Below are 20,711 nucleotides of genomic sequence, written 5' to 3' on the forward strand. Positions count from 1 at the left end.
ACGCCGACATTTTTGACGCAAAAAAAACGTCAAAAAATGACGCAACTTCCGGCGACACGTATGACGCCGGAAACAGAAAAAAAATTTTGCGCCAAAAAAGTCCGCGCCAAGAATGACGCAATAAAATGAAGCATTTTCTGCCCCCGCGAGCCTAACAGCCCACAGGGAAAAAATCAAATTTTTTAAGGTAAGAAAAAATGATTGAAACAAATGCATTTATCCCAAATATGAAACTGACTGTCTGAAAAATAAGGAATGTTGAACATTCTGAGTCAAGGCAAATAAATGTTTGAATACATATATTTAGAATTTTATAAACAAAGTGCCCAACCATAGCTTAGAGTGTCACAGAAAATAAGATTTACTTACCCCAGGACACTCATCTACATGTTTGTAGAAAGCCAAACCAGTACTGAAACGAGAATCAGCAGAGGTAATGGTATATATAAGAGTATATCGTCGATCTGAAAAGGGAGGTAAGAGATGAATCTCTACGACCGATAACAGAGAACCTATGAAATAGACCCCGTAGAAGGAGATCACTGCATTCAAATAGGCAATACTCTCCTCACATCCCTCTGACATTCACTGCACGCTGAGAGGAAAACCGGGCTCCAACTTGCTGCGGAGCGCATATCAACGTAGAATCTAGCACAAACTTACTTCACCACCTCCATCGGAGGCAAAGTTTGTAAAACTGAATTGTGGGTGTGGTGAGGGGTGTATTTATAGGCATTTTAAGGTTTGGGAAACTTTGCCCCTCCTGGTAGGAATGTATATCCCATACGTCACTAGCTCATGGACTCTTGCTAATTACATGAAAGAAACTACTTCAACAGAAGCAGGAAGAACAAAAATATGGAAAGAGGACAAGGCAACTGCCCCTCAATTAGAACCATAAGGATCCCAGTTAGAGATCACTCTAAATTCTGGACTCCACTAAGCACAAAAGCCTCTGAGGAGACAAAAGTCCCACTCTCTAGAAGCACACAAATAAAGACCTCAAGGGAATGGCAAGGGAAACAACACACAAACTCCCACACCACGTTGTCCCTAACTGAAAGGGAAGAATCAGATAAGAAGGTCCGAAAGAACCTCCAAAAACAATCCCCAAAGATTCAAGGACAAAAACAGAGAGAGAAGCCCCTAGCATAAATCGAAAAAGAGCAGCTATCAAACTGCAAAAGGAAAAAGTCCCGTAGAAAATACTCTACCGACAGTGGAGAGCAAAAGAAAGGAAAAAATCCAGATCACCTCCTACATGGATCCAAAAGGAACCAATTTAAAGCCTTAACCGGAACCGAAGTCCCAGAAGGACAAAAGGTAGAACAAGACTACATTACCATAGACGGCTAACTAGCACAAAAACTGAACACCCATAGGTCAGAAAAAAACCCTGGGAGCAGAAAAGGAACGGAATATTAACATCCGTTTATGCCACAAACGAAAGTCGCAGGCTTCCATCGGATAGACATGCAGACTATAGGTCAAACCATAGTAACTAGCCAACCGAGTAGCTAGCAAATTTGCACCAGGACATTCCTGGAAAGGAACAAGAGAAAAAACTCAGAAAGCAGGGTGGACCAACTCCCCCCCTACTAGAAAACAGGGTAAGGGAGGACAACACCCTGACCAATAAGGAAGAACCAACTACCCGCTAAGCGAAGGTTCCCGAACCAACTGCAAGGCCTCCCAACCTAAGTAAGGATCCTTCGGTAGACAAGATATGTGGTCGATGCCCAAACAGCAGTCAGAATTCCTGACACCTACTCCAATCGAACAGTCCTATCACAAAAGTGACTGTCAATGTCCCAAAGGACAAGAGAGATTAAAAAATCCCAGCATCGATAAGGCCCAGGGATCAGATAATGAATCTGAAACCATGAGTTCCTAAGGAAAAGAAACAGGAAGGAGGCATCAACACCCAGAGAGACTAACTCGGGATCCAGGACACCTATCCTCATTACCCCTCAGAAGGGAGGGTACACTGCAGACAAGAGAAACCCTCGGCCAACTGGATAGGCGCAGTAGACCAGATCCTTCCAAATAGAAGGAAATCGAAGAAAACCAGGAATATTCCAGTAAAGAAATTCTCAGGAAAAACTTCCTCCATCGCTCCAGAAGAGAGAAAAAGAACCGCCCCAGTAGGAACAAGAAGATTTCCCCAGGACCAGTAAAACAAGCCTGCTACTGAACGCCGGACAGATCCAAGACTTAAAATCTTGAAAACAGAGTAACCAAGTCAAAGACAAGGACTAGGTTAGAAAACCAGACCCCCAAAACCAGGTGCCGGATCAAGACCAAAAACCTTGCGGAACAGCCACAAAGTTACCTGGAAACAAAAGTTGATGTATGCCATACCCCCATGGGGTCTTGAACTCTGATCTCTCATGATGTATCCCAGTGGCTGTCCACTCAGCCCCAAAAGGCCTCAAAGATAACACCCACAAAGTCCAAAAACAAAGGAAGGACCCAAAATAGACCAGAACTCCATGATTGAGAGAATATGACCAGTCTGGATCAACCCTCAGAAAACCCTCAAGCAATTAACGAATGAACGAGCATCGTAAAACTCTTATCGGTTGACGGCAAGAGAGAGAGAGACTGCATAACAATCCTCCAGATCCCCAAGTATATCGGATCAAAAAGGGGATACTGCAAGGAATAAAACGGTCCCTAAGAACCTAGTCTATGCAACCAGATGACTGAAAGTCCTACCCCAAAAGGTAAGGGGAAGCGAAAAGCATAGCAATCCTCAAAAAAAGAGAGAAACACTGGCGAAAGATCTGAAAATTGGACAATCTAACCCACAAGGAGTACCAATAGGGGGGAATAATCGCTCCCCTACACCAGGTACTGGAGATCTCCATGCAGTCATCTGATCCTCCCCCTTGGGAGGGAGTACTCTAGCTCCTGTGCAAGGACCTCAGGAACTACAAATATACTGCTATACCAGAATTCATAATCCCAGCAAACCACCTAAGCTATGCAGGGACAAAACGCTTAGAATCGAGTACGACGAACATCGGACGCCCCACCAAGATGAAATAACGTAGGACCAGCCTGATATCTAGGATAGAAGGCCCTCCTATAACATGTAGAAACTAGAAAAACAACCTTGTAACAAGAGGTAAGCAAACTTAATACCCAAACAAGACCAGCCTGTTGTCAAGGATACAAAATGTCTGATATAACCTCAAAAGAACAGAGTGAACTAGTACCCAACCAGCTAAATGACAATTCTAAACCTTAGACTAAACAAACAGACAGACAAACGACAGACAAATAAGCTATGCGGCTTAAAACATTGTCTTAAAAGAAGTTTATTTTTTTTTAACTTTTGACGAAGTAACATCTATCGTGACCATAAAATTGCTAGCATCAAAATCCCAGAGAAAAAGGAATTTCCCTAAAAAGGAAAATCTACAACAGCCACGAGCTCCAAAATAAAGAAATAAAACACATCCTAACCGGATCAAAAGAAAGTAGGCCTCACTAGCAGGTGAACACCAAAGAGCAATGGAAACACTAACAGGACCAGGCTGTCAAGATATCGTAATCCTCAGGAGCTCAGAACTAGGATTAGACCCACAAAACAAGAGACAACCAGAAGTAGGATCTCATCCCTCCATCGACTAGCACTGTTCGCCATCTGATTCAGAAGCCTGAGGATCGGTTGACAAATCTGAACTGGAATCCTCCAAAGCCGCCAATACATGCCGCAGCAGTACACACAGGTGTGCCATCTGAAGGCCCCGACCCTGAAGGCTGTACCCCTGAAGCCTCAGAAGAAACCGCTTCCCCAGAGGAAATATCCAATATAATCGAACTCGCACCTGACACCCGCAGTTTAAGAGGACACAGATGAACTCTTCGCTTGCAATTAGGAAGATGTAAGTGCGCCAACGCCAAAGATATGGCCATGCGGAACCGTGCAGTAACCTCTAGTGGAAATAAACCTCCTTCCGGAGAAGGGGTAACGGTATTCGGGACAACTGCCTGTGTAGGAACAGAATATTCTAGGGAACGCACCTCATGGGACACAGAATCCTCAGAGGTGGATGGCTCAGCGGTCTCTAGCCTCACCCCAGAGGGAGAAGAGAGCACTCTATTATGGCATACGGAACATAACTGATTGGGCTGGATTACCCTGGCCTCCCCAAAATCTATGCAAGTAACAGAATCTGAATCAGAGAAATCATTCTCCGAATAATCAGAATTCTTCATAGCTTGACTTATTACATTATGGACAAAAGCAACTGGCACCTTACACCCCCAATGGCTGGGGCACTCACCACCTCCTATGATCCAGACAAGTAGAGAAACAGATCCTCTCCAACGACACTCTGTCATGAATACAGAAATGGAGAATGAAAACGTGACCACGCCCGGTCACGAGGTGAGACATGTAGGCAGAAGAAAGCGCGCCAGTCCATAAGAACGGCATAGCTAGAAAAAACTTACGTTCCGTAATAGCCATGAGCCCCAACATTTCCACACATAAGGAGACAGAATCACATAACAAACCTGATTAAAGTCCCCCACTGCTCAATAACCCCCCTCAGGAGATATTAACCCTTGATTCCATAAAGGAGTCCCACTGAGACCCTGTCTTCTATCATTTACAATACATTTAACGAAAAAAAAATGAAACAATCTTACCGGAATATATACCGTGGAACAGTAACACGTTCAAGTTTGACAGATAGTAGCGTTGCTTCTGACATGAACTTAAGTGAAGAAAGCGGGCAGCGAAACTCGTCAACGCTGATTGCTTATGGAGCTGTTAATATGAGTCGGGATGGTTTCACAGAAAGACTCTCCCTGCATCTCCGGACTCTAACTCTCATCCATGCTCTCACTAAGAGGCTGACAGGACTACTTAAAACTCCCGTCCCATCTCAAAGAGTACTACCCTCCATAAGAGACTACTCTGTAATCTTCCGACACTTCTCTGCCAACCTCCTGTGATGAAAGGCAAAGAATGATTGGGGGATGAGGGAAGTGGAGGAGGTATTAAAGCCTTTGGCTGGGGTGTAATGAATGCAGCTGTGGGCTCTCTCCATTTTAAGAAGAAAAGTATAACAATGGCACCACGCTGCTAGATATTGAAAAGCAGAAGAGACGAGACACCTGACTGCCCCATAGGAACTGTGCAGCTAAGTGAAAGAGTGCGCTCTATTAACAGTCTCCACCATTGACTCAAATAAATTATACTATGCAGGACCACCAAAAGAAAATTCATCAACTAAATGAATTAAAAACACAAGAGGAACAATATGAATTAGAGGTAGACTTACCCCCTTAATGAAACTATGATCATTAGAATTCATGTCCAAAAATAAAGTACCAAATAAACAGGGAATACTCTCATAAAAGTATTAACCCCTAGTCTCCCTCATAGTCACAAGAAAGTGCCTGAATCCTGCACTAAAATATCCTTTGGATATATATGTCCTAAATAATCCTGAAGTTAACTCTCAAGTGCAAGTCCCCAATACCTAGAAGACAAAAGCACTTACCTGCAGTCTAGCCGTTCGGCAGGAGGACAGCATACAAGGTGTGAAAGGACACATACTCCACACAGAGACCTGTAGAAAAAATAAAGAACAGGAGTAAACCTACTCTGGCTTTCTATTCCAGGGCAGCACAATGTTAGGAAAACCCAGCAAGGCCCACCTTACAAGTTCCTAACTTCTTTAAAGCCACCACTACCCTACTAAAGAGATTAATGTGGACTACGGCTAGACACAAAAAATCTTGCTTGTAGCGAAAGAAATCCAATTTTCTTCAGACACCCGAACTTCACCTTCTCCATTGACAAATGCAAAGAGAATGATTAGGGATTGTGGGAAGGGGAGTGATACTTAAAGGGACAGTAAACACCAGATTTTTTTGTTGTTTAAAAAGGTAGATAATCCCTTTATTACTCATTCCCCAATTTTGCATAACCAACACAGTTATAATAATACAGGTGGCCCTCGTTTTACAACGGTTCAATTTACACCGTTTCAGAATAACAACCTTTTTTTCCAGTCATGTGACTGCTATTGAAAAGCATTGAGAAGCAGTGCATTTATTAAAATAGCCAGTAGGTGGAGCTGTCCGCTTGTGTTGCAGCAAAGCCAAGCAAGCTGAAATTAATCAGTTTAACCAGACCTGAGCTATCAAGCAGATTTCAAAGTAACAAGATCTTTCTGTCTATAAATCAGTCCAGATTGGAATGCATAGAAAGAACTGTTTGCAGAAACATGCAAGAGAAGTCTGTGTTGTGTGATTAGTTTATTAGGTTTATAATGCTGTTTAGCAAATGTTTTTGTTCATTTAACTTAGTTTAATTATATATTCTGTGTAGCGTGATTATTTTATTAGGTTTATAATGCTGTTTAGCATTTAAAGTCTTCATTTCAAAGCTTTAAAAATAATGTATTAGGTGTTACATATGACAATTTTGAGAGGCGCCTGGAACCTCTCTCTCTCACTTCCCATTGACTTACATTATAAACTGGGTTTCAATTTACAACGGTTTCGATTTACAACCATTCCTTCTAGAACCTAACCCCGGCGTAAACTGAGGGGTACCTGTATAATTTTTACCTCTGTGATTACCTTGTATGTATGCCTCTGCAAACTGCCCCCTTATATCAGTTCTTTTGACAGACCTGCATTTTTAGCCAATCAGTGCTGACTCCTAGGAGCTTCACGTGCCTGAGCTCAATGTTATCTATATGAAACACATGAACTAATGCCCTCTAGTGGTGAAAAACTGTCAAAATGCTTTCAGATTAGAGGCAGTCTTCAAGGTCTAAGAAATTAGCACATGAACCTCCTAGATTTAGCTTTCAACTAAGAATACCAAAACAAAGCAAAATTGGTAATAAAAGTAAATTGGAAAGTTGTTTAAAATTACATGCCCTATTTAAATCATGAAAGATTTTTTTTTTGAGTTTACTGTCCCTTGAACAGATTTGCTGTGGTGCTCTTTTCCTCGTCCTGCTGGCCAGGAGTGATATTCCTACTAGTAATTGATGAAGGTGTGGACTCTCCATATCTTAGGAAAGAAATTAACATTTTAGTACCCACTGGGTGTGTAATTTCTTCTGCTGGCTCTTGTTTGCATAGCCACTACTCATGTATTCAAATGTTTAGTATAGGTTATGGATTTAAAAGGCAAAACCCGCAATTTGAAATGACAAAATAAAGCAGCTATTAGTAAACAATTGAGATATAATCCAGCAGGTAAAATGGATCATTGGGAACACATTAAACGGGATAACATTTTACAGTACACTGTCCTTTTAAACATTTGCAAAGTCAGGATTGTAACAGACACCTGCACACAAACCATAGCTGCACTACCATGCACCTACATTATTTATGAAAGCTAAGATGGCACCAAAACAAAGAAAAGATTAACTGAATTGTATCTTTAGATGTTTGTATTCAGATTTTTTATGCCAAAAATGTATAGCTCTCTAAATTTTAGTACAGTCATGTTATTGAAACTTGTTTGCAATAACTTTAATACTCACTCAGAGAATTACAATTAAATTAATGTGGACTAATTTACCTTAGTACCTGTTTAAGTTATCATCAAGTGCTTGTGCAATCTGATGATTGTCCAGAGACATTAGACCATTGTGAGACTGCAGGACGATCTATATAATCAGAATGTTGTGAATATCTGCCCGATTGCCATGGCGCATTTGCGCTAGACTGCTGTGGCACATTTCTGCCAAAGTTGCGTGGCGAATTTCTGCCAGATCTTTGTGGCGAATTTCTGCTAGAGCCTTGTTGCACATTTCTGCCAGACCCTTCATCATTGCTGTGAGATGTTTTACTGGACTGTTGTGCGGCCAACATTTCCATTTCTTCTTGACATTTTCTTTGGAACATATTAGCCATTGTTCTGGTAAAAATATACTGCCAAAAATAAAATAAATAAAAAGCTATAAATAAGCTTTATCAAACAACTGCATTACAAAGCATACTATAATTTAATGGCAAGCCTGCAACAAAAAACATAATTTATGTAAGAACTTACCTGATAAATTCATTTCTTTCATATTGGCAAGAGTCCATGAGCTAGTGACATATGGGATATACAGTCCTACCAGGAGGGGCAAAGCTTACCAAACCTCAAAATGCCTATAAATACACCCCTCACCACACCCACAATTCAGTTTAACGAATAGCCAAATAGTGGGGTGATAAAGAAAGGAGTAAAAAGCATAAAAAAAAAGAAATTTGGAAATAACTGAAGCCCAAATCCTACTGCTGTTACTGTATCATAACCCCCATAAAAAGGGTGGGTCTCATGGACTCTTGCCAATATGAAAGAAATGAATTTATCAGGTAAGTTCTTACATAAATTATGTTTTCTTTCATGTAATTGGCAAGAGTCCATGAGCTAGTGACGTATGGGATAGTAATACCCAAGATGTGGAACTCCACAGAAGAGTCACTAGAGAGGGAGGGATAAAAATAATAACAGCCATTTTCCGCTGAAAAAATTAATCCACAACCCAAAATATAAGTTTATTCTCATACATGAAAAGAAAAAACTTAAACAAAAGCAGAGGAATCAAACAGACAGCTGCCTGGAAAACTTTTCTATGAAAAACTGCTTCTGAAGAAGCAAATACATCAAAACAGTAGAATTTAGTAAACGTATGCAAAGAAGACCAAGTTGCTGCTTTGCAAATCTGATTAACTGAAGATTTATTCTTAAAAGACCACGAAGTGGAGACTGATCTAGTAGAATGAGTAGTAATTCTCTGAGGCGGGGCCTGAACCGACTCCAAATGAGCATTATGAATCAAAAGCTTTAACCAAGATGCCAAGGAAATGGCAGAAGCCTTCTGACCTTTCCTAGAACCAGAAAAGACAACAAATAGACTAGAAGTCTTCCTTAAATCTTTAGTAGGTTCAACATAATATTTCAAATCTCTTACAACATCCAAAGAATGTAAGGATCTCTCCAAAAAATTCTTAGGATTAGGACACAAAGAAGGAAAAACAATTTCTCTATTAATGTTGTTAGAATTCACAACCTTAGGTAGAAATCCGCAAAACTGCCTTCAAAAAAAAAAAAATCAGAAAAGGAGATTAACAAGAAAGAGCAGATAATTCGGAAACTCTTCTAGCAGAAGAGATTGCCACAGGGGTGTGGAAATTAAAAAAAAAAAAACTACTTGTCCAAGGGACTAAAGCAGGAGCCCAATCTACTTGTCCCTTGTGACAATCTACTTGTCCTGATCCGCAAAATAATTTTAACCAAAACTGTATTATATAAATAAGGTTTTTATTGATAACAAATTAGGAGACAGACCTAACAATACTTGAATGCAATCAACAAATGCAAATTGTGTGATTAAACAGGATTTCCAAATGCAAGCTTAATTTATAAAACCCCACACTAAAGTTAAAGTATACTTTAGGCAGAATCAACCTTGTGAGGCCTCTTATGTCCACCAACATGCTTGGTTCCACCAGATGTAAGCCAATACTGAATAGCTCTGCTGGGGTCGTATTCTTCAAATTCAGGCCCCTCCATTTTAATGATCATTAAGTCCTGCAGTATGCCTTGCTGAAGTCTTGTTCGAAGTGGATTTTTTACTATGTTCATTGCAGTAAACACCCGTTCTGCCTCAGCTGTTGAAACACTTATTGTGAACATCATCTCCACAACCTTCAGTATATTACACAACGTAGAAGGTTTTGATGACAACACTGATGAATATGCAAGCATAACTTATTTTTTTATCTTTGAAATTTTTCATGTGTGCCTTAAGTCCGCAAAACTCATCAAGAATAGCTGACTTTTCCTCAGCTGAGAAAATAATGCCAAAATAGCCTAACAATTCTTTAAGGTCATCTCTGCCATACATATATAGTTCCTCTCTGCCTTCAGGCCATGTTGAGTAGTCAAAAACCTGGAATCCACTGGATGACATAGAATTAAAAATGGAAAACCTTTCATCAATGTAATCTATAATGTTTTCAATTAGCTGTACATTATGTATGCTAGTAGCTGGTGGGCACTGGCTTGTCAATTGAATCTCCCACCCCTCAGAAGATTGATCTCCAAATTTCCTCTCCTCTGGATGGTAAAGTCTATTGAACAGCTTTATGTTTTCACCCAGATCAAGCCTCAAGCCAGTCAAGTCTTAGTGCACATTTCTCAAGAGCAGGCTTAACATCAATTAACAGAAGGTAATTCGATTGAAAAAATTCTGGCAGCTGAGATACAGGCTCAAGAATATCTCTCAAAATGCACAGGGTAGAGAGAAAATTCACACTGGTGATGCATTTCAGGTATTTTCTTGCTATAGCTGAAGACTCCTCAGTCCCAGCACCAACCTGACCAATATGCAAAACCACAGTTTGTAAGTTTGGCTGCATTGCTTTTAGGGCCCTACTTTTACTAGACACCCATCTCACTTGTTTAATGTCACTGAAATGAGCAAAACTTTCTTCTATTACCCTTGCAATTTCTTTTGCATCTCTTCTCCTTTTAGGGCTATTCCAGTAGAACTTGAAGACCCATTTCAAAGTTTATTCAAAACAAAGACGATAAGGTGTGTTCTTCACTGCATCTAGAATTGCCAGTTGAAGCTTGTGTGCTACACAATGTACAGGCAGCAGAAATGGGATGTCTTTCTTTATCAGTGCTGCTACACCACCTTTTGAACCCAGAATTACAGCAGCACCATCAAAATTTACAGATATAAGCGTTGGGCCAGGCTGTTCTGGGGACCTCATATGTAGCATATCCAAAGACAGTTTTTTTTTAGACCTTTAACAATCGCATCCAACACACCTGTAGCATGTGCGTGCTCCACTGGGACAAGGTCTACAAATGCTGTATAAGGTTTCCCTTCATTGACAACCCTGATCAGCACGGTTTCCTGCTCAATTATGGCACTATCTGTACTGCCATCTGCAACAATACAGATAAACCGTGAATTTCTGACAATCTCTTTGATGTCCTTTCGAATTATTTCTGCTTCACATTTAATGAATTCAGCAGCTTTTTCACGATTAGTGTAGTTTTTCCCTAAGTCCACACCAGCCTTTACCATTGCTCTGCACAACATATCCATGTCTGAAAAAGGCTTTCCCTGTTTTGCAATTAAATATGCATTGTTAAATAAAATGGTTAGCCTCGTCCTTTCTCCTTCCTTCAGTTTTTGAAGAGCTTTAACAATTATGGGTTGCCCTTATTTAACTGCAGAACTGGTACTGCTAGTCAACACTGATGACTCTGGTGTTTTGTTTTTTTCTTGTTTGAACCACAAACTGCATGCCATGTGAGCTTTGCTTGTTCCATGAGCTTTGATTGGTTCAATGCGAAATTTATCACAGCCACTAACAAAGGCATTCTTACCAGATCTAGAGTGACTCATTGCTATGGTAGGGTATTTTAAGCAAATTTCACAGAACATCTTTTCTTCCCCTTGACTCTCCTTCAAAGCAAGCCATGGCCAGGAATCTTTCCAGTGAGGTTGAAACACTCTCTGTCTCTTGTCTTTTGATACAGTAACAGCAGTAGGATTTGGGCTTCTACTCTCACAGTGGATAGGGCTCTGAGACACATTCCCAGCATCTTGTGTGCCCGTCACTTCTGTGGCTGCCTCTTGTGTGCCGGTCGCCTCTTGTTTGCTGGTTTTTGTAAATTTAAGAAGACTTTGAGGTGCCATATTGACTGTCCAAAAACTACTATGATAACTGTTTTCCTAGGCAAACTGGATTCTATTCTTATTACACCTCAAAACACTTCTAAACTTTGCATACAAGAATCTGTAAAAATAAGGACATTGTTGAATTTTACTTTTTTTTTTTTTTTCGTATGGGATCTGCAAGGCCCCAAGAATGAACAAAAACACTAATTTCTAAGAAATTAGCAATTGTATTCAATTTTGAAATTACAGCCCAAGAAATCATAAGACAAAGTAAGAATCTCACTTGACAAAAAGACAGAGCTACAGTCGTTAAAGGGACATAAAACAAGTTGGGATAGATACAAAATATAATATGTACTTTAATTACTTTACCTGCAAATGTATACTGCAGTGCCTCACCATTAACCCTTGAATTGTACAGCTCTAACTCCCCCACACAATTCCTTATATGCCTAGAAACAAATAAGCTGCTGTGAACTCAGTTGAAATACAATTTCTGATGCTAAGCAAACACTGATAAGGGCAGGTGGATCAGACTTCTCCAGACAGCATAGCTATGTAACGAACTAATTTTGCTTATTTTTGAAAATGATTTTAAGATACTTGCCAGCAATTATTTTTTTAAAATGATCGTGCTATTTTTTTTTTTTTTCTTTCAAAAGTAGCACTTTTTCGCTGCCCCAGAAATGCTGGAATGCATTGGCAGATAAACATGAGCAACTGAAGTGATCCAGCAGTCACTGTGTAGAATGTTGCATTCCATCATTTCTAGGGCAGTCAAAAAATTGAGGAAAATAGTGCAAATCAAATAATTTTTTTCAAATGGCGATTTTTTTTTTTAAAACAAACTTTGCAATGTATTTTCATGGATTCTTGCATTTCTGGGGCAGTAAAAAAAACAAACAGGAAAATTGAAGGAAAATGGGGAAAATCAAATAATGAAAGTACATTGCAAAGTTTGTTTTTTAAACACACAATGGTGAATTTATTTTTTTTGTTTTTTCAAAGAAACTTTGCAATGCACTTGTCCTCCAATTTTCCTATATTTTTTTCCCCCACTTCCCCTAGAAAATGCTAGAATCCATTTGCAGATATACATGAGCTCCTGCAGTGATCCAGCAGTCACTGTGTAGAATGTCGCACAGTACAGCAGCATAACAATGACCGCTTGTGCTATGCCTGCTATTTGCAATCATAGAAAAGTACCAGATATGTAAAAACACATCCACTTGTCATGGATATGCCCCTGTTTATGTCAGATCTGGTTACAGGCTGCATGAGCGCCGATACATTTCATCAACTGAGCATCATGATGCACTGTGGGAGGAGCAAAAACAAGGTAATGACTTATTTACTGTGCAGGGCAAGGAGTGAGGTAATAAGAGGGGTAGAAGGGGCATTAAGGTATCGGATACAGAGTACATAACTATATATTTAGTTTTGTTGTGTATTTTTTGTGTCCCTACAAACCAGAGGATAGCAGTGCTGAAGATCTGCACCTTTAGTTTACAGGTGCCATAGGGCCCTTGTGCTCAATATATGTCAAACCATCTGTGCCTAAATCTCATATGCAGACAATGGCAGAAAATTTGTGATCAAAACGAGGCGGCCAAGTTTCTAAAGGGTATCTGAAACAATTTCACAACAAGCTGCTATTTATACACTTCAGTTTGCCAAGAAAGTACCTGTGTGCCCTGACAGCGTCAATCTGCCACGGATATGCACAAAACAAGCTGAAAACTTGTGGAGTAAAAGCTTCCTCTCCATAATGGAACAGCACAATGATAAATGGGTATTACCATTGCTTATAGTAAAATTTAAACAGAACTTGTTTGTTAGTTTCACAGCTTCTGACCTTAACTGTGGGACAGCAGTGCCCTTAAAGTTTCATTGGGCATTTATTTTTATTTTCTGTTTAAATTTTACTATAAGCAATGGTAATATATATATATATATATAAATAAATAATGTATTTGTAATGACCATAATGGTATTTTTTTCCTTATATTTAAGTGACCAGTGTTGTCATTACATTTTTATATTTTGTTTTAACTCACTGTCTGGGAGCACTTGGATGGCAAAGCAGAGGATAGTCTGCAAGTATACATAAATCAGCACAGGTTCATGTAAAAGTGCTGCAAAAGAGCACTAGCCACTTTAGGCAAGTATCTAGCATTAGCAATTACATAAGCCAGCTGCTAAGTATTGCAGTCCCCCAGTTATATACCCACAACATTGGGGACCCATGGGGACCCCCCCCCCCTTTTTACCAGCTTCAAATGGAACAGCACAATGATAAATGGGTATTATACCCATTTATCATTGTGCTGTTCCATTTGAAGCTGGTAAAGGGGGGGGGGGGGTCCCCAATGTTGTGGGTGTATATATATATACACAAATAATGTTATATGTGAGAGTGTTCCAGAGTACCTCCCCAATACACACTACCAGTACAAAGTTACATTGTTGAAATTGAAGAAGACATTTTTTGTCAGCACATCTTAAAGGAACATTTTTTCTTCATAATTCAGATGGAAAATACAATTTTAAACAACTTTTTACTTCTGTTATCCAATTTGCTTTGTTCTTGTGGCATCCTTTGTTGGAGAAGCAATGCACTACTGAGTTAACTAAACACATATCATGAGCCAATGACAAGAGGCATATATGTGCAGTCAGCAGCTAGCTCCCAGTAGAACATTACTGCCCCTAATACAACCTAGGTATGCTTTTCAATAAATTATACTCCGATAAAGCAAATTAGATAACAGAAAGCTATTTAGAATTGCAAGCTCGATCTGAATTTTGGAAGCTTAATTTAGATTTTACTGTTCCTTTAAATTAGCATCCATGAAATAGGTTAACCTAACCCTGTAGGTAAAAAAAGAATTGTTACAAACTATCTTCTCTCTTTTTTTTTTTTTTTTTGCAGCATAACTAAATTAGACCTTTGAATTGCATCAAGGATTTCTACTGCTATTTTTTTTTTTACACTTTCACAACTCTGTGACCATACTATTATCTATCACACTTGAAAAATAGTAATACAACCATCAAAACACATTTCAATTAGAAAACAAAGAAAATATAAACACACATATATATGCAATATTTTTAAGTGTGTTTTTATGGTTGTATTATTACTGTACAAGTGATAATCATATGGTCATAATAAGGTTTACAATTTCCTTTTTAAGATCAAGTGATAAAAACGATTAATGCAGAGCACTTGCAGCCCCATTAAAAACTATATATACAGAGTGCTGCAGCGGACAGCAAAAAACAGAATTTATGCTTACCTGATAAATTACTTTCTCCAACGGTGTGTCCGGTCCACGGCGTCATCCTTACTTGTGGGAATATCTCTTCCCCAACAGGAAATGGCAGAGTCCCAGCAAAGCTGGCCATATAGTCCCTCCTAGGCTCCGCCCACCCCAGTCATTCGACCGACGGACAGGAGGAAAAATATACGAGAAACCATATGGTACCGTGGTGACTGTAGTTAGAGAAAATAATTCATCAGACCTGATTAAAAAACCAGGGCGGGCCGTGGACCGGACACACCGTTGGAGAAAGTAATTTATCAGGTAAGCATAAATTCTGTTTTCTCCAACATTGGTGTGTCCGGTCCACGGCGTCATCCTTACTTGTGGGAACCAATACCAAAGCTTTAGGACACGGATGAAGGGAGGGAGCAAATCAGGTTACCTAAACGGAAGGCACCACTGCCTGCAAGACCTTTCTCCCAAAAATAGCCTCCGAGGAAGCAAAAGTATCAAATTTGTAAAATTTGGCAAAAGTGTGCAGTGAAGACCAAGTCGCTGCCTTACATATCTGATCAACAGAAGCCTCGTTCTTGAAGGCCCATGTGGAAGCCACAGCCCTAGTGGAGTGAGCTGTGATTCTTTCAGGAGGCTGCCGTCCGGCAGTCTCGTAAGCCAATCGGATGATGCTTTTAAGCCAAAAGGAAAGAGAGGTAGAAGTCGCTTTTTGACCTCTCCTTTTACCAGAATAGACGACAAACAGAGAAGATGTTTGTCTGAAATCTTTTGTAGCTTCTAAATAGAATTTTAGAGCACGGACTACGTCCAAATTGTGTAACAAACGTTCCTTCTTTGAAACTAGATTCGGACACAAAGAAGGTACAACTATCTCCTGGTTAATATTTTTGTTAGAAACAACCTTTGGAAGAAAACCAGGCTTAGTACGCAAAACCACCTTATCTGCATGGAACACCAGATAGGGCGGAGAACACTGCAGAGCAGATAACTCTGAAACTCTTCTAGCAGAAGAAATAGCAACCAAAAACAAAAAACTTTCCAAGATAACAACTTAATATCTATGGAATGTAGAGGTTCAAACGGAACCCCTTGAAGAACTGAAAGAACTAGATTTAAACTCCAGGGAGGAGTCAAAGGTCTGTAAACAGGCTTGATCCTAACCAGAGCCTGAACAAATGCTTGAACATCTGGCATAGCTGCCAGTCGTTTGTGTAGTAAGACAGATAAAGCAGAAATCTGTCCCTTTAGAGAACTCGCAGATAATCCTTTATCCAAACCTTCTTGCAGAAAAGAAAGAATCTTAGGAATTTTTACCTTATTCCAAGGGAATCCCTTGGATTCACACCAGCAGATATATCTTTTCCATATTTTATGGTAAATCTTTCTAGTTACCGGTTTTCTGGCCTGAACCAGAGTATCAATCACCGAATCTGAAAACCCACGCTTTGATAGAATCAAGCGTTCAATCTCCAAGCCGTCAGCTGGAGGGAGACCAGATTTGGATGTTCGAATGGACCCTGTACAAGAAGGTCCTGTCTCAAAAGGTAGCTTCCATGGTGGAACCGATGACATATTCACCAGGTCTGCATACCAAGTCCTGCGTGGCCACGCAGGAGCTATCAAGATCACCGAGACCCTCTCCTGTTTGATCCTGGCTACCAGCCTGGGAATGAGAGGAAACGGTGGGAACACATAAGCTAGGTTGAAGGTCCAAGGCGCTACTAGTGCATCCACTAGAGTCGCCTTGGGATCCCTGGATCTGGACCCGTAGCAAGGAACCTTGAAGTTCTGACGAGACGCCATCAGATCCATGTCTGGAATGCCCCATAATTGAGTCAACTGGGCAAAAATCTCCGGGTGGAGTTCCCACTCCCCCGGATGGAATGTCTGACGACTCAGATAATCCGCTTCCCAGTTTTCCACACCTGGGATGTGGATCGCAGATAGATGGCAGGAGTGATCCTCCGCCCATTGTATTATTTTGGTCACTTCTTTCATCGCTAGGGAACTCCTTGTTCCCCCCTGATGATTGATATACGCAACTGTCGTCATGTTGTCTGATTGGAATCTTATGAATCTGGCCTTTGCAAGCTGAGGCCAAGCCCTGAGAGTATTGAATATCGCTCTTAGTTCCAGAATGTTTATCGGGAGAAGAGACTCTTCCCGAGACCATAGTCCCTGAGCTTTCAGGGATTCCCAGACCGCGCCCCAGCCCACTAGACTGGCGTCGGTCGTGACAATGACCCACTCTGGTCTGCGGAAGCTCATTCCCTGGGATAGATTATTTTAAACACCACATACTCTTAACCATCTCCGTGGAGATGTTGCCTGTGCAACGGCAAAGAGAATGACTGGGGTGGGCGGAGCCTAGGAGGGACTATATGGCCAGCTTTGCTGGGACTCTTTGCCATTTCCTGTTGGGGAAGAGAATATCCCACAAGTAAGGATGACGCCGTGGACCGGACACACCAATGTTGGAGAAAAGGCACTGTGGGCTCTTACCTGTTCACGCCAAACTCTTTCAGCAACAGCTCCGGTGAATAGATGCTCTTCTTCCTACGCAGCCGGGTTTTCAATGAGGCCAGCTGAGGTGATGCGATGTGCTGCTATCCCTGTCTTTACTGAAGCCCTCTGAAGCTCTGCTCCCCAGTGAGGTGATGCGCTGTGCTGCTCCCCACGGAGGTGATGTGCTGCTCCCCACTGATGTCCTGTGCTGCTCCCCACGGAGGTGATGTGCTGCTCCCCACGGAGGTGATGTGCTGCTCCCCACTGATGTCCTGTGCTGCTCCCCACGGAGGTGATGTGCTGCTCCCCACGGAGGTGATGCGCTGCTCTCCACTGATGTGCTGTGCTGCTCCCCACGGAGGTGATGTGCTGCTCTCCACTGATTTGCAATAACAGCACTGTCTTCTCTCTCTCTCTTTTAACTGCACTAGTAATGCGCGCATGCTAGCAACACTCTACCCCGGCACTAATTAGATTGAATTTGGCACCGCCAGCCAATGGGAAGTAAATTAAATCAGATGGCTGGCAGGGGACCAAGGAAGTGTAGTGGTGTGAAAAGGGACACTAGGCACTAGGAACGTAGTGGTGTGAAAAGGGACACTAGGCACTAGGAACATAAGGGAAATAAAATGAAGGCGCCAGTGGCGCCCAGGATAATTTGCGCTCTGCTCATCTGTCCGATAGACACTTAGTCTGCACTCTGCAATAAAAAAAACACTTATTCCACGCTGCGGTCTTTGTCTTTTCTGCTTGCCCGCATCAGGGCTAAATGTGAAAAAAACCCACATGTCCTGCGCCCAGAACTGCATGTCCCGGGCGTCGGGCTATAGGAATTCCACATCCCTGTTGCCAAAAGGAACAACACTTTCCATGAAAGTAGTCTAATGTCCAAAGAATGCATAGGCTCAAACTGAGGAGCCTGTAAAGCCTTCAAAACCAAATTAAGACTCCAAGGAGGAGAGATTGATTTAATGACAGGCTTGATATGGACCAAAGCCTGCACAAAACAGTGAATATCAGAGAGCTTAGCAATCTTTCTGTGAAATAAAACAGAAAGAGCAGAGATTTGTCCCTTCAAGGAACTTGCAGACAAACCTTTACCCAAACCATCCTGAAGAAACTGTAAAATTCTAGGAATTCTAAAAGAATGCCAGGAGAATTTATGAGAAGAGCATCATAAAATATAAGTCTTCCAAACTCGATAATATATCTTCCTAGAAACAGATTTACGAGCCTGTAACATAGTATTAATCACTGAGTCAGAGAAACATCTACAGGGAGTGCAGAATTATTAGGCAAGTTGTATTTTTGAGGATTAATTTTATTATTGAACAACAACCATGTTCTCAATGAACCCAAAAAAACTCATTAATATCAAAGCTGAATAGTTTTGGAAGTAGTTTTTAGTTTGTTTTTAGTTATAGCTATTTTAGGGGGATATCTGTGTGTGCAGGTGACTATTACTGTGCATAATTATTAGGCAACTTAACAAAAAACAAATATATACCCATTTCAATTATTTATTTTTACCAGTGAAACCAATATAACATCTCAACATTCACAAATATACATTTCTGACATTCAAAAACAAAACAAAAACAAATCAGTGACCAATATAGCCACCTTTCTTTGCAAGGACACTCAAAAGCCTGCCATCCATGGATTCTGTCAGTGTTTTGATCTGTTCACCATCAACATTGCGTGCAGCAGCAACCACAGCCTCCCAGACACTGTTCAGAGAGGTGTACTGTTTTCCCTCCTTGTAAATCTCACATTTGATGATGGACCACAGGTTCTCAATGGGGTTCAGATCAGGTGAACAAGGAGGCCATGTCATTAGATTTTCTTCTTTTATACCCTTTCTTGCCAGCCACGCTGTGGAGTACTTGGACTCGTGTGATGGAGCATTGTCCTGCATGAAAATCATGTTTTTCTTGAAGGATGCAGACTTTTTCCTGTACCACTGCTTGAAGAAGGTGTCTTCCAGAAACTGGCAGTAGGACTGGGAGTTGAGCTTGACTCCATCCTCAACCCGAAAAGGCCCCACAAGCTCATCTTTGATGATACCAGCCCAAACCAGTACTCCACCTCCACCTTGCTGGCGTCTGAGTCGGACTGGAGCTCTTTGCCCTTTACCAATCCAGCCACGGGCCCATCCATCTGGCCCATCAAGACTCACTCTCATTTCATCAGTCCATAAAACCTTAGAAAAATCAGTCTTGAGATATTTCTTGGCCCAGTCTTGACGATTCAGCTTGTGTGTCTTGTTCAGTGGTGGTCGTCTTTCAGCCTTTCTTACCTTGGCCATGTCTCTGAGTATTGCACACCTTGTGCTTTTGGGCACTCCAGTGATGTTGCAGCTCTGAAATATGGCCAAACTGGTGGCAAGTGGCATCTTGGCAGCTGCACGCTTGACTTTTCTCAGTTCATGGGCAGTTATTTTGCGCCTTGGTTTTTCCATATGCTTCTTGCGACCCTGTTGACTATTTTGAATGAAACGCTTGATTGTTCGATAATCACGCTTCAGAAGCTTTGCAATTTTAAGAGTGCTGCATCCCTCTGCAAGATATCTCACTATTTTTGATTTTTCTGAGCCTGTCAAGTCCTTCTTTTGACCCATTTTGCCAAAGGAAAGGAAGTTGCCTAATAATTATGCACACCTGATATAGGGTGTTGATGTCATTAGACCACACCCCTTCTCATTACAGAGATGCACATCACCTAATATGCTTAATTGGTAGTAGGCTTTCGAGCCTATACAGCTTGGAGTAAGACAACATGCATAAAGAGGATGATGTGGTCAAAATACTCATTTGCCTAATAATTCTGCACTCCCTGTATGACTAAGCACTAGGCGTTTAATTTCCATACCGTCAAATTTAATTATTTGAGATCCTGATGGAAAAACGGACCTTGAGACAGAAGGTCTGGTCTTAAAGGAAGTGGCAAAGGTTAGCAACTGGACATTCGAAAAAGATCCGCATACCAAAACCTGTGAGGCCATGCTGGAGCTACCAGCAACACAAACGATTGTTCCATGATGATCTTGGAGATCACTCTTGGAAGAAGAACTAGAGGCGGGAAGATATAAGCAGGTTGGTAACACTAAGGAACTGCTAACGCATCCACCGCCTCCGCCTGAGGATCCCTGGACCTGGACAGGTACCTGAGAAGTTTCTTGTTTAGATGGGAAGCCATCAGATCTATTTCTGGAAGACCCCACATCTGAACAATCTGAGAA

At 41.1% G+C, this 20,711-nt stretch overlaps 1 protein-coding gene across 2 annotated transcripts in view; it reads right to left on the reverse strand.

Annotated features, from left to right (window-relative positions):
* LOC128660486 (uncharacterized) overlaps positions 1 to 20,711 on the reverse strand; it is a 308,731-nt gene that overhangs the window by 64,670 nt on the left and 223,350 nt on the right. The window contains exon 15 of one of the 2 annotated variants that reach the window (XM_053714361.1): positions 7,579 to 7,923. In XM_053714361.1, coding sequence (XP_053570336.1) covers positions 7,594 to 7,923 — 330 coding nt within the window. In that variant the 3' untranslated portion in view covers positions 7,579 to 7,593. Of the gene's footprint in view, positions 1 to 7,570; positions 7,924 to 20,711 lie in introns of both variants that reach the window. The other variant, XM_053714360.1, reaches the window with a different exon arrangement.

The sequence above is a fragment of the Bombina bombina genome, chromosome 5, assembly GCF_027579735.1.
Source record: "Bombina bombina isolate aBomBom1 chromosome 5, aBomBom1.pri, whole genome shotgun sequence".
Taxonomy (NCBI): Eukaryota; Metazoa; Chordata; class Amphibia; order Anura; family Bombinatoridae; genus Bombina; species Bombina bombina.